This window comes from Fundulus heteroclitus, chromosome 18 (assembly GCF_011125445.2).
Source record: "Fundulus heteroclitus isolate FHET01 chromosome 18, MU-UCD_Fhet_4.1, whole genome shotgun sequence".
Taxonomy (NCBI): domain Eukaryota; kingdom Metazoa; phylum Chordata; class Actinopteri; order Cyprinodontiformes; family Fundulidae; genus Fundulus; species Fundulus heteroclitus.
The window spans coordinates 6,422,970-6,441,859 of NC_046378.1; the positions used below are offsets into that span (position 1 = coordinate 6,422,970).

At 39.8% G+C, this 18,890-nt stretch overlaps 1 protein-coding gene across 3 annotated transcripts in view; it reads left to right on the forward strand.

Annotated features, from left to right (window-relative positions):
• dpf1 (D4, zinc and double PHD fingers family 1) overlaps positions 1-18,890 on the forward strand; it is a 90,671-nt gene that overhangs the window by 24,078 nt on the left and 47,703 nt on the right. For 2 of the 3 annotated variants that reach the window (XR_004933297.1, XM_036150251.1), the window contains exons 4-8: positions 1,456-1,563; positions 4,647-4,774; positions 7,488-7,577; positions 8,488-8,566; positions 10,447-10,578. Coding sequence is in view for 2 of the 3 variants with exons in the window: in XM_036150251.1 (XP_036006144.1) it covers positions 1,456-1,563; positions 4,647-4,774; positions 7,488-7,577; positions 8,488-8,566; positions 10,447-10,578 (537 nt within the window). In the remaining variant the exon portion in view is untranslated. The remainder of the gene's footprint in view (positions 1-1,455; positions 1,564-4,646; positions 4,775-7,487; positions 7,578-8,487; positions 8,567-10,446; positions 10,579-18,890) is intronic. The other variant, XM_036150252.1, reaches the window with a different exon arrangement.

Below are 18,890 nucleotides of genomic sequence, written 5' to 3' on the forward strand. Positions count from 1 at the left end.
CCAGTCACAGGGCTAAAAGTTAGCAGTTTTATCACACTTTAAAATAGTTAAGTGATGCCTTTTTATGAAACTCAGGAGTTGTGATAATACATTGCTGTGCAATAACGGGCAAAGCAGAGACTGATTATTGTAATGTGAGATATGTGTTAAATTAAATGTATGACGTGATCATGATTGGTTACGTGAGATGGATCACACCGTTAATTTCAATGATCCCGCCTTATGGCCAACAAAAATGACTGATTCTGATCAAATGAATGTTGTGCATTTAATGGCAAAAAGGAAGCCTTTTTCTCAGAGATGACAAACTAACCACCAGTAGATTCAGAGGGCAGAGAATTCCCAAAGTATCTAACATATTCTACCTCCTGCAATGGAAGGGAAACATTGTTAGGGACTGGCTAATATACAGCAGGTCAAAAAAGGCCATATTTTGGCTGCAGTGCTTGCTGTTCTCTTATGAAGAAAAGATCAACCAGTGCACTAAATTCAATAGATGGCTTGAAAATATCCAATATAAAATCCAGAGATTTCCAGGGCATGAAATATACAGTTAAGTTGCGGCAGGTGTAGGGGGGGGGGGGGCAAAAAGACTGTGTTGTCCTGGGCCCTAGCAAAGCTGTCAGCTGGCATGTATATATATATATATATATATATATATATATATATATATATATATATAAACTTACTGACTCAGGTTATTGACAGCTTTTAAATTGTTTATTGTGTTTCTCCTTTCAGATTTGTCAAAGCCTGAAAGACCTGGGTTTTTTTGTTGTTGTGTAGACCTTTGAAGGTCACTGTAAATGACAAAAAAAAAAGGAAGAAAAGGGACAAGGAACAGTGCCTTTGCTGCTGTTCTGTTGCATAGATTCTTAGTAGATGTCCCATAAAAACTAACAGAGGAGCTGCTAAAACTGGCCTTTAGATTTAAAACCATTGCTTTATGTATAATTGTGGGTCCATAATTGTTTGTGGGGCAAAAGAGCCACAGGTTGCAGACACATAATGTTGTGTTTGCCGACCATTCTGTAATAAAAAACTACTATTCTTCCCAGATTTTGTCTGTCCTTAACTTATTTCTCTCTTGCTTATCTTCCCTCTCTTCATATCTGGTACCGTTGTTTTTTTTCTAAGGCGTCCCCCCCTCCCTCACATATTTCCAGCTTTTCCCCCAAAGGGTATTTTCTTGGCGCTTCTTCTTTTTCTGTAACGTCGATGTATTTTGGCAGTGATTCAGACACCCCTGTAGGCAACGATGCGCCGCTGGCACCAACTACTCTTAGGAGGAATGCTCTTGTGTGCTTGTGTTTGTAGGCTGGCTGGGAGCTGCCACTAGAAATATGTGCTTTGAGAGTTAAGAACTTACAGTTAAAGTTGGTTTTCTACAGTTACAAGTTTAGTCAGGTTTATTTTATTTTTTCCTAATACCATGTGAATCTTGTTGTGTTATAGGTCATGCTCCAGGTCAGTTGTACACATATCCTGCTCGCTGCTGGCGCAAGAAGAGACGGCTTAACATCTTGGAAGACCCCCGGCTTCTACCTATCGAGTTCAAAATTGGTCAGTATCAGACGGGACAGGGCATTTTCTGAGTCTTTGCAGGAGCAGAAATTAATAAATCACCTAAATACTGAATAGAATAAAACCATCCTTTATTGTCCCTTGATGAGAAAATTCAGGTTTACCAGTAGCAGAGTTGACTGACACAGTAGTACCATAATATAAAACAAAAAGTAAGAATTAGAGATTGTACAGTGAGGGCCAATGTGCAGTATTAAAAAAATTGCTGTGCAGGTATTAAAAATAGCATTCTCAGAATCAAAGAAATATGCAGCTCATCAGGCTGATTTAAAAAGAATGAACAACATGTGCAAATATATTTGTGAATAAAAAACAACAGTGGAGTATTCACAAGAAATAGAAACATTTTTAGAGAATAACCGCAGGGATGTAATCACTTATTTAGTTTATTGGGATCAGTGATGGTTATAAAGTCCCACAGCTGCTGGTAGGAAGGATTTACGATAAGGCTCCTTTGTGAAACTGGGATGCAGCATCTCTCCAGCTCTGACCACGTTTCTGTATCAAAAATGTTATTTCTTATTGGTCTGATGAAATAGTCTCATCTTAAATGTCTTAATGTGGAAAATCAGCAAAATGGACAGAAATAATGTTTGTATAATGTGTTTCACTTAGTGATGGAGATACTGAAATAAACGTTTCAGCCATATTCTAATTTATTGAACTGGTCTCTAATGTGTTGACAGCCCAACTAACAGTTGTGCATTCCACAAATCTGTACTTCATGTAGGAGTGGCAAGAAAAAAAAGCTTTTGTTGAAAGAAATCCACGAGTCTTGTTTGCAGTTTGTCACAAGCCATGTAGGAAACGCAGCAAGTATGTGGAAGATGGTGCTGAGGTCAGGCTAGATACAAAAGGCTATGTATGGAGGAAAAATAACACTGCTTACCTCACTGAACCTACAATCCCCATTGTGAAACATGGTGGCGGCAGCGTTGTGCTGTGGGGATGTTCATTCTTTAATAAGGACAGTTAAGCTGTGCAGAGTTGTCACTGGGAAGTAAGAAAATGTGGAAGGTTTCGATGCAGAGAGCATTTAAGGAAAGGAAGTTAAAAAAAATGCAGAAAGAAGCGCAATACTTTGCTGTCTCAGATGGCCTTCTTCTGGAACATACTAGGCAAACTCCTGGGCTGCGTTGCATGCGTAAAAACAGTTCATAACGTGCATATGGGAAGTTGTGAATTAACTTTAAATATCACAATGTTTACCTTTTATTTCTCCTTCTAAGGTCCAAATTAACTAAAGCTTGCTCACACTCCCTGCTGGGTGCTGAAATAGGTACTGGACCAGTAGCCTTAAAAAGAACCAGAAGGTCACTGAGCACCAAAGAACCTGACAGAATATGCACATCAAATCAGTTTGAGGTTTATGAATCTGGTGAATTTTCTAAGTATATCCTATTCACTTTTGTTATCTCATTTTTTCACTGGGAATTGCCCTGTAGGCCTGGTCCTGTACAAGTATCTCTCACCATGTTGACTTGCGTGAAATACTCCCATTTCTGTTTTTATATACAAACAAAAACCAATACCTATAACATGAGTTCATTGCTTTTATTTAAAAGAGAAGAAATTAATATTCCTACTTGCAGTTATGATGTTATCTGTAACATTTAGACAACAGTATACAACGATAAAGGCTGCTTGATGAGCAGAAGACTCTACCTTTTGTCCTTTTACTTTTCATAAAGCTGTTGTTCAGTTAGTTAGTTTGAGGGATTGTGTAACTAGCCTGCAGTTAGCTGCTTAACAGATAGACCACTTGTAGTTTTAAAACAGTGTTGACTTAATTAGAGTGACGGGTGGGCACAGGTTCAGTTTTCACACTAGAAGAGTCCTAGGTTTTCAGAAGTGGAGATTGTTTTTAATTTCTTTTCAAAGAGGACAATAAGTAGCAGCCAGCTGGTCAGCAGTGTGCAGCAACATATCGGGAAGGGGGAGTGCCGCATTACTCTTTGCTTCACACATTCTAGCATTTTCTCTGGTCTCTCTAAACCATAGCAATAACAATATGATCGGGTTTTGAAACTTGAACTTTTTAAAGCATTAGGAGCTGATGGCCAAATTGGGTCTAATCAATGGTACACAAATCAAGATGGCATTCAAAAAGAAATGTTTTTTTTTCTTTCTCCAGAAAATTAAAACGCGACTCTCGGCTGTAAGAAATATAGGTTGAGAATTCATGAAGTTGGACACATGCTACTGTAATTTTAATCTGAAGCCAACTTGAAGGCACGCATAAATAACATCGATCTGCAAATTTTTTTTTAAATGTGCACATACTACAGCGGCAGAGCACTTTGGTTCAACTATATCTTTCACAATGTTTGACCTGGCCTTGTTAAAACAATAGGTTCGGTCAGTTTTAACTATTATTGACCATGGGGTTGTTGAAAGCCTGTGTGCTTTTAACTCTATAGCAAAAAAGCAGTTCATTTAGACTTTAGACTTAGACTTAGACAGCTTTATTTGTCATTTTGTATGCACAAAGTGCGTACAGAACGAAATTTCGTTTGCATACAGGTTGAAAAATCACAGTAAATTGCACTAATTTTCAGGATAAAGATGCAGCAGCGATTTATGTAAACGATTTGAAATGTAAACAATGTAAAACAATGTAACAATGTAAACAATGCAGGGGAAATAGACAGTGTGCTATTCACGGTATCCAGGAGAGTATTGTTAAACCGTGTAATGTATACGAATGTGGTACAGAGTCCATTTGTGGCTTCAGCATTTCAACAGTCTGAAGCATATGTGCAAATGTGTAACTTATTTTCACTTTCACTTCATTTTCACTTTTCATGAGGTTTGCATTGTAACTTATTTATCATTTTATTGATATGTTGCCTGTTATTGACTAAGGAACAGAAATTTCTTTAATTGGGAACCCACAAATCACCTTTTATGTGATTTCAACATACAGCTGATCTTCTTTGGCGCGTATACAGTACAGAAGCACCTGTCCTTGTTTCTTGAACCAGCTAACTTCAGCTCATCTGTACACGTCTGCCTGCACTTGAGATCTGCTCGCTAACATTTATTATCCTCTGAATATCCAGACTACGAGACTTCACTAAAGAAAGAGGGGGGCATCCCAGACGGCCCAGTGCTGGAGTCGCTGCTTTCTGGGGAAACGCTGGAAAAGAAAGTGGAAACCAAGGAAGAGGAGCCAATGAGTGAATGTCAGGTGGGGCTCTCTGTCCTTTCCCTTCTTTTATTTTTTAGGCTTTTCTCCTTTTCTGTTTTGCTCTTTGTGTTTTGTTGTGATTTTTTTCCTGATAGTGGAGCGTGTCTCTTTTTATCTGCCTTGTGTTAGTGCGTCTTTGTCTGTCGTTGCCTTTTGTCTCTCGGAGAACGTGTTCTGGTGCTGACGCAGCCTCCCGTGGCTCTGAACGCTCCCTGTTGGCTCGCTGTGTGAGCAGACATGTGCTTCAGACCTCCATTCAGATGTCTGAACATCTCTTTTTGAGACCCCCTTTAAAAAACAACATGTATTTGTTTATACCTAAATAAAACCTGGTCAAACTTCTAGGGTATTTCCTGTAGCCACACAGAGGGACTCAGATGGATGGCTAATTGATTAGCACTTGAGAGTATAAAGCTTACATTGGCCCTTCGAGAGTCAGAGCTGTGTTTAAGGCCTCTAATCCAGGGCTTCCCCTGTCTCCAGGCCCGCACCACCCTGTGCCCTCTTAAAGCTCCATGTCCACTCTTTACTCCCCCTCCATTACCATTGTTCTCCATTTCTAAGGAGTCTGACATTAACAGGCTGCCCACTTATCACACGTCCTTTACTGATCATGAGATAAAGCCTGCACCGGTCCAAAGGGGTGACAAAAATCACACATCTGAAAAGGGCCACTCGACTATTTTCACACACAGCGCTGGGATTGTTCACGGAAGGGACTCTACACAGACGGCGGATATTTAGGACGCACCGGAGTCTTATAAAGGGGGCCATCAATTTCTTTTACAGGAGGCGTAAGATCTTGTGTTTTTGGAGCTTGACCTAAAACTGGATCTGTCTGCATCTGGTGCTTGGTTTTATTATTCTTTTTATGGAGCAAGTACCCTCGTTTTATAATTGATAATCTGCAACCTAATTCGGTGTCGGTTTAATTGCGGCCCCATAACAACAAATGTCAAACGCAGCAGAGGGCGGTGTCATTTAGATGTTAGCGCTGTAAAGTGTAAATTGTTTGGCCGTATAGTTACTGCCTCCGTTAGATTTGTTTTTAAATGTCCCAGTTTAACTGAGGGAAGCTGATTAGGGAGTCTAGGTGGGCTCCCACCACCAGCTGCCTCTACTTCTTTACATTGAACCTGCAGCAGCATTAGCTTACCCTGAATGCTTCTTCTTTTCTCTCAGCGGTCTTGTGATTTATCTCCATAACAGCTTAAAAACAATCACTTATTTTATAGTACCGTAATATTAGTGCCTCAAAACGATTCATTTAAACTTCCATCCCTCCTGCCGCATCAGGCAGCTACACAGTACGGCTGTTAAGGGGGACACAGATAATTTGAGCAATAAACTGCCTTTCCTTGATTATATCAGAGTGGGTGAAATTAAAAGCTACATTAAAAACCTACAAAGTCAGTGAAGAGAGTTGTAGCACCCTTCTTCATTTCAGTACCATCTACTGTCTTGTTTTGGCATTGTTGGGCACCCAAATGCAGAGGCAAGGATGGAAGATGTTTAATTAACAAGAACTAAACAGGCAGAAACAGGCCGGAAATAGCGGGCTGTGGACAACTGAGGATCTGACATGGAGTCCCTGAACCAAGGAGTGTAAATAGTAGGGAGTCTGATTAGTGAGTACAACACAGGTGAGTAAATGGTCAAGTACAACAAATTTTGATCTCAAATCTCTGGTATTTGGAATAGTTCATGATCCCCAAGGTTTTTGGAAGAGAATCAGGCCCACAGAATTGCATATCCACCATAACTTAACAATGGACACCAGGTTCACTTCCACATAGTCATCTTTTCCTAGCTTTGGGGGGTCAGAGTTCATCCTACCAACATTATGCCCCTGATCCACCTCAGTAGACAGTAGCAAACCCACAACCACTGAACTGAACTGTGAGGTGTAATGTGGGGGTTGCAGAATGAGAGTGATTTAGCACAGAGCAAATACTACAGCTGAGTACACGCTGCATCCTCTCCAACGCTCTCTTCCATCCAGTTCACCCCACTTGTTTTCTATAATATTTAGGTCCAGTGGTAGAGCTGGCAATGAAAGAAAGGTTGGTTTTCTGTCTGGCCTAATATTTCTGGGCTGATCTAGACAAGTGTTTGGATTATTTTCCCATTACAAGATCCACAGGCGTTCCAATGGCTTTTGGAAAAGAAGCAGGCCCACAGCATCCCAGATCCATCACTAGACAGTGTCTGATGGTTTTAATGGAGACTTAGGGACCTCAAGATTACCACTCTTTACTGCAGTTCAGTGGGCTTTGGAGATATATTTTACCTTGCTTACTATACTGTACATAACACATCTGGGAGCATAGTGGTCAGTGGCTAAAAGAAACAGGCCTAAATTACATGTCTGATGTCTGCTCTAGGAAATCAGGAAGTCATGGTTACTAATTGGGAATTCCTGTAACATCTGATCAAGTTCAAGAAATAACAGATTGTTCAAAGTAGCAGTAATTGCTTAACTGGATTAAAGTGTTTTTCTAATTTCTCCATTGTGAAACTAGACCACGGTCACAATAGATACATTGTTACTAAGAGTGACCAGAAATGTGGTCCGTGCTTGCATGTCAGCTGTGAAAAGGAGGCAGCAGTGTAGTTTCAGCAACACAGAAAACTACACAATGCTGATTAGACCCTGAGGCCTGGAGTTTCTGACTAAACGTCCTGATATTCCACCTGTCTCTCTTTTTTAAAGAAGTTGCTTGTTGGGGATTTTCCTCACGAGCTGGAGGTGGACGACATGGAGGAAGACGTCCCAAAGCGCAAGAACCGTACCAAAGCACGGGTAAGGACAGCAAAATCTTTCTCCTCGTTTCTCCCTCTTGGTCAGTTGTCATGGAATCAGAAACAGAAAGTCTGTTTGGCTGTCTGTGTGAGAAAGTGAAGTAAGAGAAATAGGCCAAGCAGAGCTAAACAGTGACGAGACAAACTGTGACCTCCGTGTTTCCAGGGACCAAACGAGAGTACATTGCAGACTTCCTCCTCACACTGTGACATGTAATCATTTGTCAGTCCTCTGCATACTACACTAATGTAATGAGATTTCCTCTGACAACGCAGGACTTGGCCCGATTAAAAGCAAACAGATCAAGAGATTAAACCACGCTGGGATGACCTCTTTTTTCTCCCTTTTTTACAACTTTGATTAGAGCACAGAGGTCTTATTTTCCCACTCTCTGCGCATCCTATGGGAGGATAATCAAGTGTTAACAATGTATTCTGAAAATCATCCCACACGCATGCAGCACATACACACAGACTCTCCGTCTCACACACACACACACACACACACACACACACACACACACACACACACACACACACACACACACACACACACACACACACACACACACACACACACACACATACACACACAGACACCAGGGTTGCTAATTGGAACTGTTGCTCCCCTGCTAGGTGTCATCAGCCCCCTCCTGCTGGAAGTGTAGCTTTGCACTGAGAGCAGATGATTAGAATCCAAACGTGCACGAGTGTGTGCGCACGCGCGTGTAGAGACACTTGAACACACCAGTGAGGGCTGTGCTGTTATGCTGCTCGTATTTTTTTTAATACATCTTCATACAGGCCACATGTGAGGAGCGTGAAAGTTCAAACTTTTTTTTTTTTTTTTTTTGTGCATGTATCTGCACCAGGGTTCTCACATGTGTGTTCGTGTGGGTGTTTATTTGCAGGCCTATGGTGTCGGAGGAATGAGGAAAAGACAAGAGCTGCCCGCCATTGAAGACAGAGATAAGCCTTACGTCTGTGACAGTGAGCGTTGCGTCTTTTATGATGTCACATCTGCTTCTCTGAAGTGTTTTACTCTGAATTGTCGTGTTTTCCCATTAGTGGTTTCCATGGATTTTTGTGAGAAAACAGACTCTCTTCACTAACAGGTTGGCATTAAAAAATTAGCAAACATAAGCGATATGAACACAACTTCATACACATGCACCGCGCGTTATTATTAGGGGTGTAGCAGTCTATCCAGCTCTTGAAATAACATCAAATTGTACCAATATTTGGGGGAAAACTAATAATTCCTCTTCTTTGTTTTCACACAGCAACGGTTTAACAAGTCCCGCAGTGTGTTTTAAAGAATCTAGTCAGTGTAGAATAACTAAGTCTGGATAATGAAGCTGGTCCATATATTGTCGATTGTATTATTGTCCAATCTATAATTGGTCCAAATTATATAAAAAAAGTAAGTAAATAATTAACTTTTGTTATTTCATAAAATCATAAATTTCTGATTTTTCTTTCAGAACCTTTGCTCACTTTAGAATTGTCTAGTTCAGATTTGATCCATCTCTATAGCTTAGATTTTCAACAACTGGTGATCAAATCACTCATTCAAGAACTATGACACAAGCCTACAGCTCTTATTTTTCTTACAGCCTATCTGTCTCCCACCACCTGCACTGGGTCCAGGGGGGCGTCCCGGGACAATGGCATTGATGGGGAGCTATGAAGCCAAGGGCGACTTTAGCATCATTAGCGGCTGACTGTTAGCCAGTCGTTTTCTCATTGTGTTTACAAATTGTTGGTTTATGTCTGTCAGCATCATTTTTTCTATATCCTCGGGAATCAAAATGTAACCACGCATGAAATGCAAACAGTGCGGAGGCTTCTTAAATGCTTTTGTAACCGAATGCTGTCAGCCAGTCAACTGTGTCAGTACAACAGAGGAACTCAAGAAGTACCTTCTTTCTGATTTAAAACTATAGATACTAGGTGTCAAGGTTAAAGCATTCGATTTTATATCATATGCAAGTAAGAATTAAACTTAACCACACAAGCAAAATCACATCTCGATTGTTTTGAACCCACAATTACCACCCATGATTGTTTGCTAACAACAATTAGCCAATCACAGTATTCTCGTAGTCCTTTATAAATCACTCTGTCACTCTGTCAACATTTCTATTTACTACCAAATGGCCAGTATGCTGCCACCCAAAAGACTTTAAAATGGTAAGGGCATCTTTAAAAATCTAAGCGAGTGATTTTAGCTACCCTGCGAGCAATCTGTGTTAGCTAGCTCCATCAACACAATGGGGCAACTCAAGAACGGCCTCCTTTCTCACTTCAGAATGAGAGTGTCAAACACAGGTACAGCAGATGTTCAAGCTTACAGCACTTCGCTTAACATCTGTCATAAAAGCTTGAGCTTCTTTCACCAGAAAAAGTCACTTGCTAATCCAGCTGCTGGATAGAGTTTATGAGAAAGACTTCTACTTGATGGAAATTATTATAATTACCAGGCCGTTTCCATACCGGACATTCTTGCGCCACAAGATGTCTTCACACACATTGTTACTGTACATTTTGCTGTAAGAATGCCATCCTACATAATATTGCTGTTGGGCAAAAACCTTTTATTCCCATTTTCAGTCATTTTTATTTTCTTGTGAAGTCAACTCTTTTGATCACCCTTCACATCTGTATGTGGATCTGTTGACAACTATCCAGTTAAAAGTAGGAAATACAGCAAGTAACTATGACCAAACAGTAAGATTTCAGATAATGAAGCAAGGAATTTTTTTTCTTTTTATTTAGTTAAAAGCTACAGTTTTGGCGATACAAGGTTTCTTTCTGACTGCAACATAATAGAAAACCAAGCTTACATAGGGCATATGTGTGTGTTGCAGTCTGTGGCAAGCGATATAAGAACCGTCCAGGGCTGAGCTACCATTACACTCACACACACCTGGCAGATGAGGAGGGTGAAGAGGACTCAGAGCGACACACACTTCCCTTTCAACGCAAGAGCAACCACAAGCGTGAGTCTTCACTCTGAATATTTTCCTAAAGCTGTCCATATTTGTCTATTATCCACATCAGGTGAAATGTATGAACAAACAATGAATACAAAGTTCTGGTTCAGGAGATTTCACAGTAACTCTAACAATGTTTCCAAATCAGAATATTGCATGAGCCATGGACTTTCCTGGAGAAGCCTTTTGGTTGAACACAGTGTATACTGAAAACCTTCAGAATCAGAATCAGCTTTATTGGTCATAATTATATTGGCTTTGGTCACAGCACTCACAGTGTACGGACATCAGGTATAAATATAAAGCAGCAACATGAGCATGTCTACATTTTTATGAGTATGCAAGTAAGATTTCTTTCTATGTCATATTGTGGGTTTACCAGTTTTGATCTGACTATGATTTCAGTCACAGAGGCTTGTCTTACCCGAGTTGATAGGGTCAATGGGGGAGAGGCAGGGTAACTCTTAAGTAGCTCATCAGTCTATCATAGGCCAACACAGATAAAGAAAACCATGCACATATATAAATTTGTTGCATTTCATCTGTCTTTTACGTCGCTGTCCTGGCTCTCACTACACATCCACACAGACTCCACAAAAGCTTGTTGTTGATAGCTGTGCTTTTTTCCTTACCTTTCTTCTTCCTGTTATGATGTGGTCTTAATATTGTCGGCTCCCATTGCTCAACAACTTCATAAAACAGAGACGCCAGTATCCACTATAACTTTTTTTTTTTTTTTTACCAGGCTTTATTGAACACTTAGAGTAACAATTACATCTGACATTCCATCTATAAGCACTGTGTTGGGTTGTAACGTCTACTTTCTCCTGTTATCTGTGCATGCGGGTCACTTTGGGGTCTTGAACAGTTCAGACTGAAGTCTGATGGCGGCCGCTTTTAATTAGTAGTGTGAACAACCATACTAAAAATAAAAATAAAAAATCAGACTTCTGCAAAAAATCTAAATTGAGCATCAAGACCTGCAGTGTGAATGTAGCCTAACAGTCCTTAGTCAAAACAAATATTTGTATATAATATTATAACCTTGCTTCAGTTTCCTAAGATGTGCACACTGTTTCTATGCACCTTTCGGATTTTATTTTGCCTAAAATGTTTTTCAAACAAAGAAATCAAAACATGGAAATGATCAGTTTTAAAAGACACATTAACATATCCTTTACTAAGTGATTGACTACAGAGCATTCATGCCTTATAACTCTTTATAAATAATGCCAAAGAAATGTAGAATATGAATCCTCTTCTAATTTCTTCTGGTCGAATTGACCAGCTGATAAAATTAACTTTTGGACCAGTAATAAAACACAGCATTGCATGATATTGCGTTGCCAATAAGAAAAAAGAGGAAGAAAAAAAGGAAACCATGTGCATTAATGTAAATGATGTCACCATGGTCTAAAATTGTAAATAATTTGCTCTGCATGCATCTTTAAAAAAAAAAAAAATTATCTTTAGATTGAAATGATAACGTAACTCTGTTTGTGCTTTTTCAAAAGGCCGTCATCATATATTTTAAAGTCAAATTGTCATCAAGCCAAATACCAAGATATTTAAACGAGGGAGAATTTGTATTACTTAAAGCTCTATAGCTGATCACGCGGTGTATTATCGTTAGATGACACAAACCTGGAAGCCAGGCATAATCACAAAGGGTTAGATTTACAGCATAGCAACTTAAAACATTTTGTAGTTGATATTTGCATATTTTCAGTGTGTGCAAGGGTAAAGAAACAAAATCAGATGTGTCTGATGTGGAGTACAGCTGCATAAAAAAGACTCTATTCAATCCACTGTCCTTTAACCTTGTTGAATCTGCTGCAAGGTTACATATCAGCTTAATGAGAGAACAAATGACTTTTCACAGAACATTCACCAGCCCTAAAGAACAAACACCAGTAATACTGCCACAGACCTCTTAATCCACAATGCTCTTTATAGTTAAACTCTGAGTGTGTGCATGTTTTCATTTACAGCACCCAGTGTGGCTCAGTGACTTACAAAGTGTCCATTAGTTCACTGGCGCATAATATCATGAGGTTGTAACGAATATCCACCATATTGTTTACTAATGCCATCTGGCCCTCAGGCCAGTTTTAGGGTAACATTATGGAGATTTTGTACTGGCACGGACGATAGGATATAAACCTTTGTTTGTTTGCTGATGAGTTAAATTTAATTTCTTTTAATTTACAGTCTTAAATTAGCTGAATATTACGTGTGCTACATCATTATAATATTCTTCGTGGGTTTCTTTTTGCTTGAAGCTAAATGTATTAAATGTGCCAATAAAAGAGCACTGAGATTCTTGTTGGATTGACCTGATGTTTTAGCTTTTTTGTTAAGATTTTGAGTCAACATCAGAATCAAAACTTGCATAATCAATAATAGAAACGCCTCTTTTTGCTGTTGATGTCCCCGTACGTTAAAAGCATACAAAACCGAGTCACTCCTTCTAAGACACAATACAGTGCAAAACGGATTTGATTTATATTGAAAGCGAATTAAAGATCAGATGTAGCAATCAGATGTTTTTATAAATATAAGGCAAGGCAAAATTGTTTGTACTGCACATTTCAGTACAAAGACAACACAAAGTGCGTTACATGATAAAAACATAGTAAAATAAAAACAGTAAAAGCAAGTTGTAAAAAAATGTAGAAAGATTGAAACAAAATAAAACATGGGAAAATGGAAATTAAAGACAAATATTAAAAACAGTTGAACTCCAAAGTTAAACTAGTATTTCAGTAAACAGTTTAACTGGAACAGTCAAAGGCAATCCTAAACAAATGTGTTTTTAATCTTTTAATCACATATGCTTATTATGACAGAAAAAAACCCCATAAAAAAACACATAGAGACATGGACAAATTTTTGGTCACCCCCGCAAAAGGCTGAATCTTTTGATAAAGTAGCATAACCATCCACCCATCCATCATCTCTAGCCTCTTATCCGTCCAGTGTCACGGGGGCTGGTGCCTATCTTCAGTAGTCATTGGGTGAGAGGTGGGGTACATCCTGGACGAGTCACATCACAGGGCAGCACAGGACAAATATCCATTTGCATATGTCTCAAAAGGGCAATTTGGAGACACATGCTCCATACAGAAAGCCCTCAGGCCTGGATTTGAACCCAGGACCGCCTTGCTGCAAGGCAATGGTGCTCCCAACTGACTATTGTGCAGCCATAAACATAACCTTAATTTTGGTAAATTTATTCAGTTGCATAAAATAGCATGTGAAAACAAATATTTAGTTTTATGTATTGATAACCAATTGTTGGTACCCCTGCTGGACACAGAACAACAACGATTAAAAAGTTTAGAGCATACAGAGGGAGGGATCTTTACACAGATCCTCTATTACAGGATTCCTTTAGATTGGGTCCTGGGTTATGTCATGTTTTTAGCTCTACCCACAGGTTTATACAGGTTTTAGGTGCGGGAACTTACATGGTCATGAAAGACCAATTTAGTGTTTAGTCAACCATTTCTGTGTAGACTTATATGTTGTGGATCGTTATATGATGGAAAGACTCAATGACGACCCGTTTTTAGATTTCTACCAGAGTCTGCCAGATTTGTATAAAAAAAAATTCTGATATTTTCAAGGAATGTATGTTTCCATGCCATTTACCAAGTTTCCCAGGGCCTTTGGAAGAAATCATGCCCACAGTATGACACATCCTCCATCCTACCTAAAAGTTGGGAAAGGGTGCTTCACATATTTTTCCTTTTTTTGAGACCAAAAAACAATATTTGTCTCACCTGAGCAAAGACCACTATTCTGGTTTGAGTCCTAAAACAGTCTACGTTTGTGATGGTAGGACAAACAAGTAAAAACAAAGAGTTTTTTTGGCATCCCTCCCGAGCAATGTGGTGTCATGTAGATAGGGTCTATTGGTGGTTATGGAGACTGGGTGGTTTCAAGATGCCACTGTTTACTGTACTTGTCCAACAGTGAGCTTTGGGGATTTTTTACTGTCTTCACTATCCTGCTTACTGTGTGGTGCCGTGACAAATATGGGTCATCATCCAGCCTGGGTGCCAGCAGCTACAGGAAATGTACTTGTGTGTCAAGTCATATCTATAAGCAAGTGGATACACAGTCCACTCATTTCTAATAACATGTTCCTAAAAATGTTAAATATGAATTATATTTATTTCAAATGGATGGGTACCAGCTATTGTCCCACCTCGGACCTGGGAGAAGCCATTTCTCAGTGCTATCACAGAGCTACTACGATCTGGCAACGCCTGTGCTGCGTCTCACGGGACTTCACCCTACTGTATTCCTATTGGTGCAGAATCCTTTCGTGTCGACGATGGCATCATAACCAGGAGTAAATATTTATATATTTTGGACCCGTCTAAATTTATAAAACAATTATTTGTATACTATATATTTATTTTTCAGTAATTATTGAAAAATTTATAATTTTGATGAAAAAGTTGGAGCTATGACCTTTAACATGACATTTTTTTCACACAAAGAATCCAAGCAAATCAAAAAATGTTACATTGTGGGTTTTGCTTCTGTAGTAAATATTTTTTTAAATATTTAAAAGCGCTTTAAACGTTCTGCCATTACCATCTACTTAGACATCAACACACATAATATTATATGAACAATATGTAAATATAAATGTGTAAATGTGCAGGTCTTCTGTAGTGACTGGCATACTTGAAGAGTACAGGTTCTGCAAAAATGTTTACTATGATGATTTTAGCAGGTGATAAATCCATGAAGTTTCTCTAAAGAAGTCTAGAATCAGGCCTCTAAAGTCCGGTCAGTCAAATCTACACGGGTCCTTTTCTTTCTGGGTGTTTCATTTCCCGGGCCAGTTTCCTATCGCACTGTGGTTTGTGTTCAGTATTATCTTGTGTCTCCATGCTTTGTAACTTCTTGATCACTCCTTTAAGAGAAACAGCATGCATTTATCCCGAGAGAGGTTGTGCATTGGTTGGTAATGTCTAGTGTAATTGCTACAGTTTTCATTCTCAGAAAGGCAACAGAAATAGTTGCAGACTTTTAAAAAAAAACAAAAAAAAGAGTATCTTCTTTCTTTGTTCTGCAAGGTCTTCAAAAGCAAGCAATTTGCTCAGAGCGGATAAACGCTCTATCTGTTCTGTGTATGCTGCACTGCAACATTGTCCAGACGGAAGCTGTGCTGCCTGTTATTTAATTGGGAGTGTGCTTTTAAATTGGCCTGTCCTGAACAACAAACTGGCCCGGGGTATATAAATATATATTTACATGGTCAGGCTTGAGTTCTGGGTCTCTTCGCTGGAGGAGAGCAAGACAGACAGCATTTGAATCATTTAATACCCCCCCCCCCCCCCCCCTCACACACACACACACACACACACACACACACACACACTGCTTCAGAAAATGCAATCTTCTCTGCTGAAATGAAAAAGGAAGCTTAGGCTTTTTTGGTGGGTCCGCGTGTACATCTATGAGCGTGTGTGTGTGTGTGTGTGTGCGTGCATGTGGGTGTGCACGCACTGATGTAAATGTGTGTGCGCCAGTACGCATTAACCCAATCTGCCGAGGGTCCACCTTTCTATATATTGCCGCACGTGTAATAATTTTAATATATCTGTTGGTTCAGAGCAAAACCGGCATGCATAATTTATGCTAAATCCTGGCTGTCTAGACGCTATAGTATATGTGCAGCTACCAAGACACGTATGTGAACTAATAGTTGCAGAAACTTATCACAGAAGCCGTGGAAGTGGATCGTCTCTGAAGCGTTCTCTTCCTGTTCTTTACCATCAGTGTGATAAATGGCAGATTATTCCGCAAGGAGATGAGATTTTCCTTCATTCTGTTGGTCCATCTTTCACCACTTTTTTCTCCCGTTCCTCCATCCCTTCCTACCTCCCCCATTTCCCATTTTCTCTCCCCGTGTTTTGCTTCATCCATCAGCTTTGGCTCCCCTTACAATTATTTTTTTTTTCTTCTTCTTCTTTGTTTCGCGACTAACGTCGCTGAAATCAGCTACCATTATGAACATCGCCTGTATATATCTGAATGTGAGCCAATATAGTGTTTACTCAGACAGAGCAGCGGCATTAAAATTCATGACTGCACCACATATACTGTTTTTTTCTGTTGCTTCCAAACAGGAGAAGAAGAGGTTGGAGGTGTAGAGGGAGGGGGAGAGGGTAGGGTGGAGGTCTCTTTTGGCATTGATGTGCGGTTGGGAGGGGTGGGGGTAGAAGACAAAGAGGAGGTGTCTGTGGAGAGGTAGTGGCGGTGGTTGGGGGTGCTTATGCTGGAGGTCGGACCTGCAGCGCCCCACCTGTAAATTAGTTTTGTGGGTATGGATTGGAGGACGGGCTGGGTTGGAATGTTAGGGAAATCTCTGGAAAAGGTTGCAAACAGAGAGACTATGGCTGAAACTAAAGTCTGGTTAAAAAAAAAAAAAGAGGATGGTGCGAGGATCGGTAAGAGGAGGAGGATGGGGATACAGTTGTCATTAAATACATCCCCTTGTCTCAAATCAGAACAGAGATTCAGAGCCCACTTTATCTGGACGGACAGACGGTCCTACGGTGTGGAGCAGCAGGGACACTTTGAATGTGCGTGTGTGTTGTTTTTTTTTTTTTTGCATGTGTGCTTTGAAAAATGCACACTCTCAACAGAAACGTGCATCCACATTTGAGTGTGTGTCTATTTCTGCCAGCTGGTTGTGTGAATGTGCGATACAGCCAATCATGCCCAACTTCCATCGTGTATCTGTCCTTTGAAGGTCAGCTTCCCTCTGCCCCTTCTTACCGTTGAGGTTTTTTTACGTCGTCGTCCCCCCTTCCACTTTTCCACCTTGTATTTTTAAAATGGCGCCCCTGTCCTCCACCGACCGTGTGCAGGCAGTTAAATAGAGGACACGTTTTGATCAACCTGCATCTGTTAGAAACAATGTTGCAAAGCTAAATCTGTCAGTTCCCTCTATGATCCTTCCTTATATGGTTTTTCTCTATTTTTTCACCCCGCTTTGTATGTACCTGAGAGATCTTCCTGAAAAATAGGACCTTCAGAAGATACAGATACAGTTATTTTTTGGGACCATCACAATCCTGTGCTAAAATGTGCAGAAATGTTGCAAATGCAAAACAGCATTTTTAAGTGACTTCCTACCTTACCCGAACCAACATTTTAATGTTTAAAATGAACCTTGACAAAACAAATTTTTCAATTACCAAACCACTTTCCAACCACTTTCATGACCAGAGGTCTTATAGACCAGAGGTCTATAAGCCCCTAGGCATGGTTCTCCAAACATTTGGGAAAGAATGGATCAGGAGCTCACTGAATTTCAGTGTGGTACCATCATAGGAGAGCATATGAGCAGAAAATCCAGATATGAAACATCTTTTCTAGTAAATATCTCGCGGTAACTGTTAGCAATATTATAACAGTGGAAATTATTGAAAATGTTTCAATTTGGTCACAATGTGGTGGGCCACATAAAATCACAGAGAAAGGTAAGAAGATGCCAGAGTGCATAGTGCACAGAGGTCATCAACGTTCAGCGGAGTCAACAGCTAGGGACCTTCCAACTTTATGTGGCCTTAGATTAGCTCAGGAACAGTGTGGAGAACCTCATTGAATGGTTTTGCATGGCTGAACAGCAACATCTAAGCTTTATGTTACCATGTGCAATGCAAGACATCAGATGTGGTTGTGTAAAGCTTGCCATCATTGGATTTAGAGCAATGGAGACAAGTTCTCTGGAGAGACAAATCCTACCCAGCAATCCAATGGAAATTACATATGTGATTTTAATCAAGTACAGCTCCAAAGTTGTGAAGTGGAAATGTTAATTTTTGTATGACACAGAGGCATTAAGGAATATTTTTGAGGTGGAATCACTATTGCAAATGTCACCATGTCTGATTTATAGGTGATTAAACAAAGAAATCTTTTTTTGAGCATTGCCTAAATTTTATCCCAAATAAACACTTCAGAACACAATGAAAACCCATTTGAAAATGTAAGAGAAGCTTCGGACTTTATACATCCACATCTTTGACTATAGCTGTAACAAATCTGGACTGAATCAATTGAAGCATATTTGTTCCACAAAGGTTTTAGTGGGCAGTGTGCCAGGCGAACGTGTGATTTTGGCACAGTTGTGCCAAAATGGACCAGAACTGTGCCAAATGTGTTTTCACCCCCATAAAAAGGAATCTAGTGGGGGTGAGGAAATTCATTGCAAAGTTTTCTGATTACAAGATCAGCATTATTTCCTACTGTATCCATGTGCCCTCTTTCTGAATTAGCAGACATGT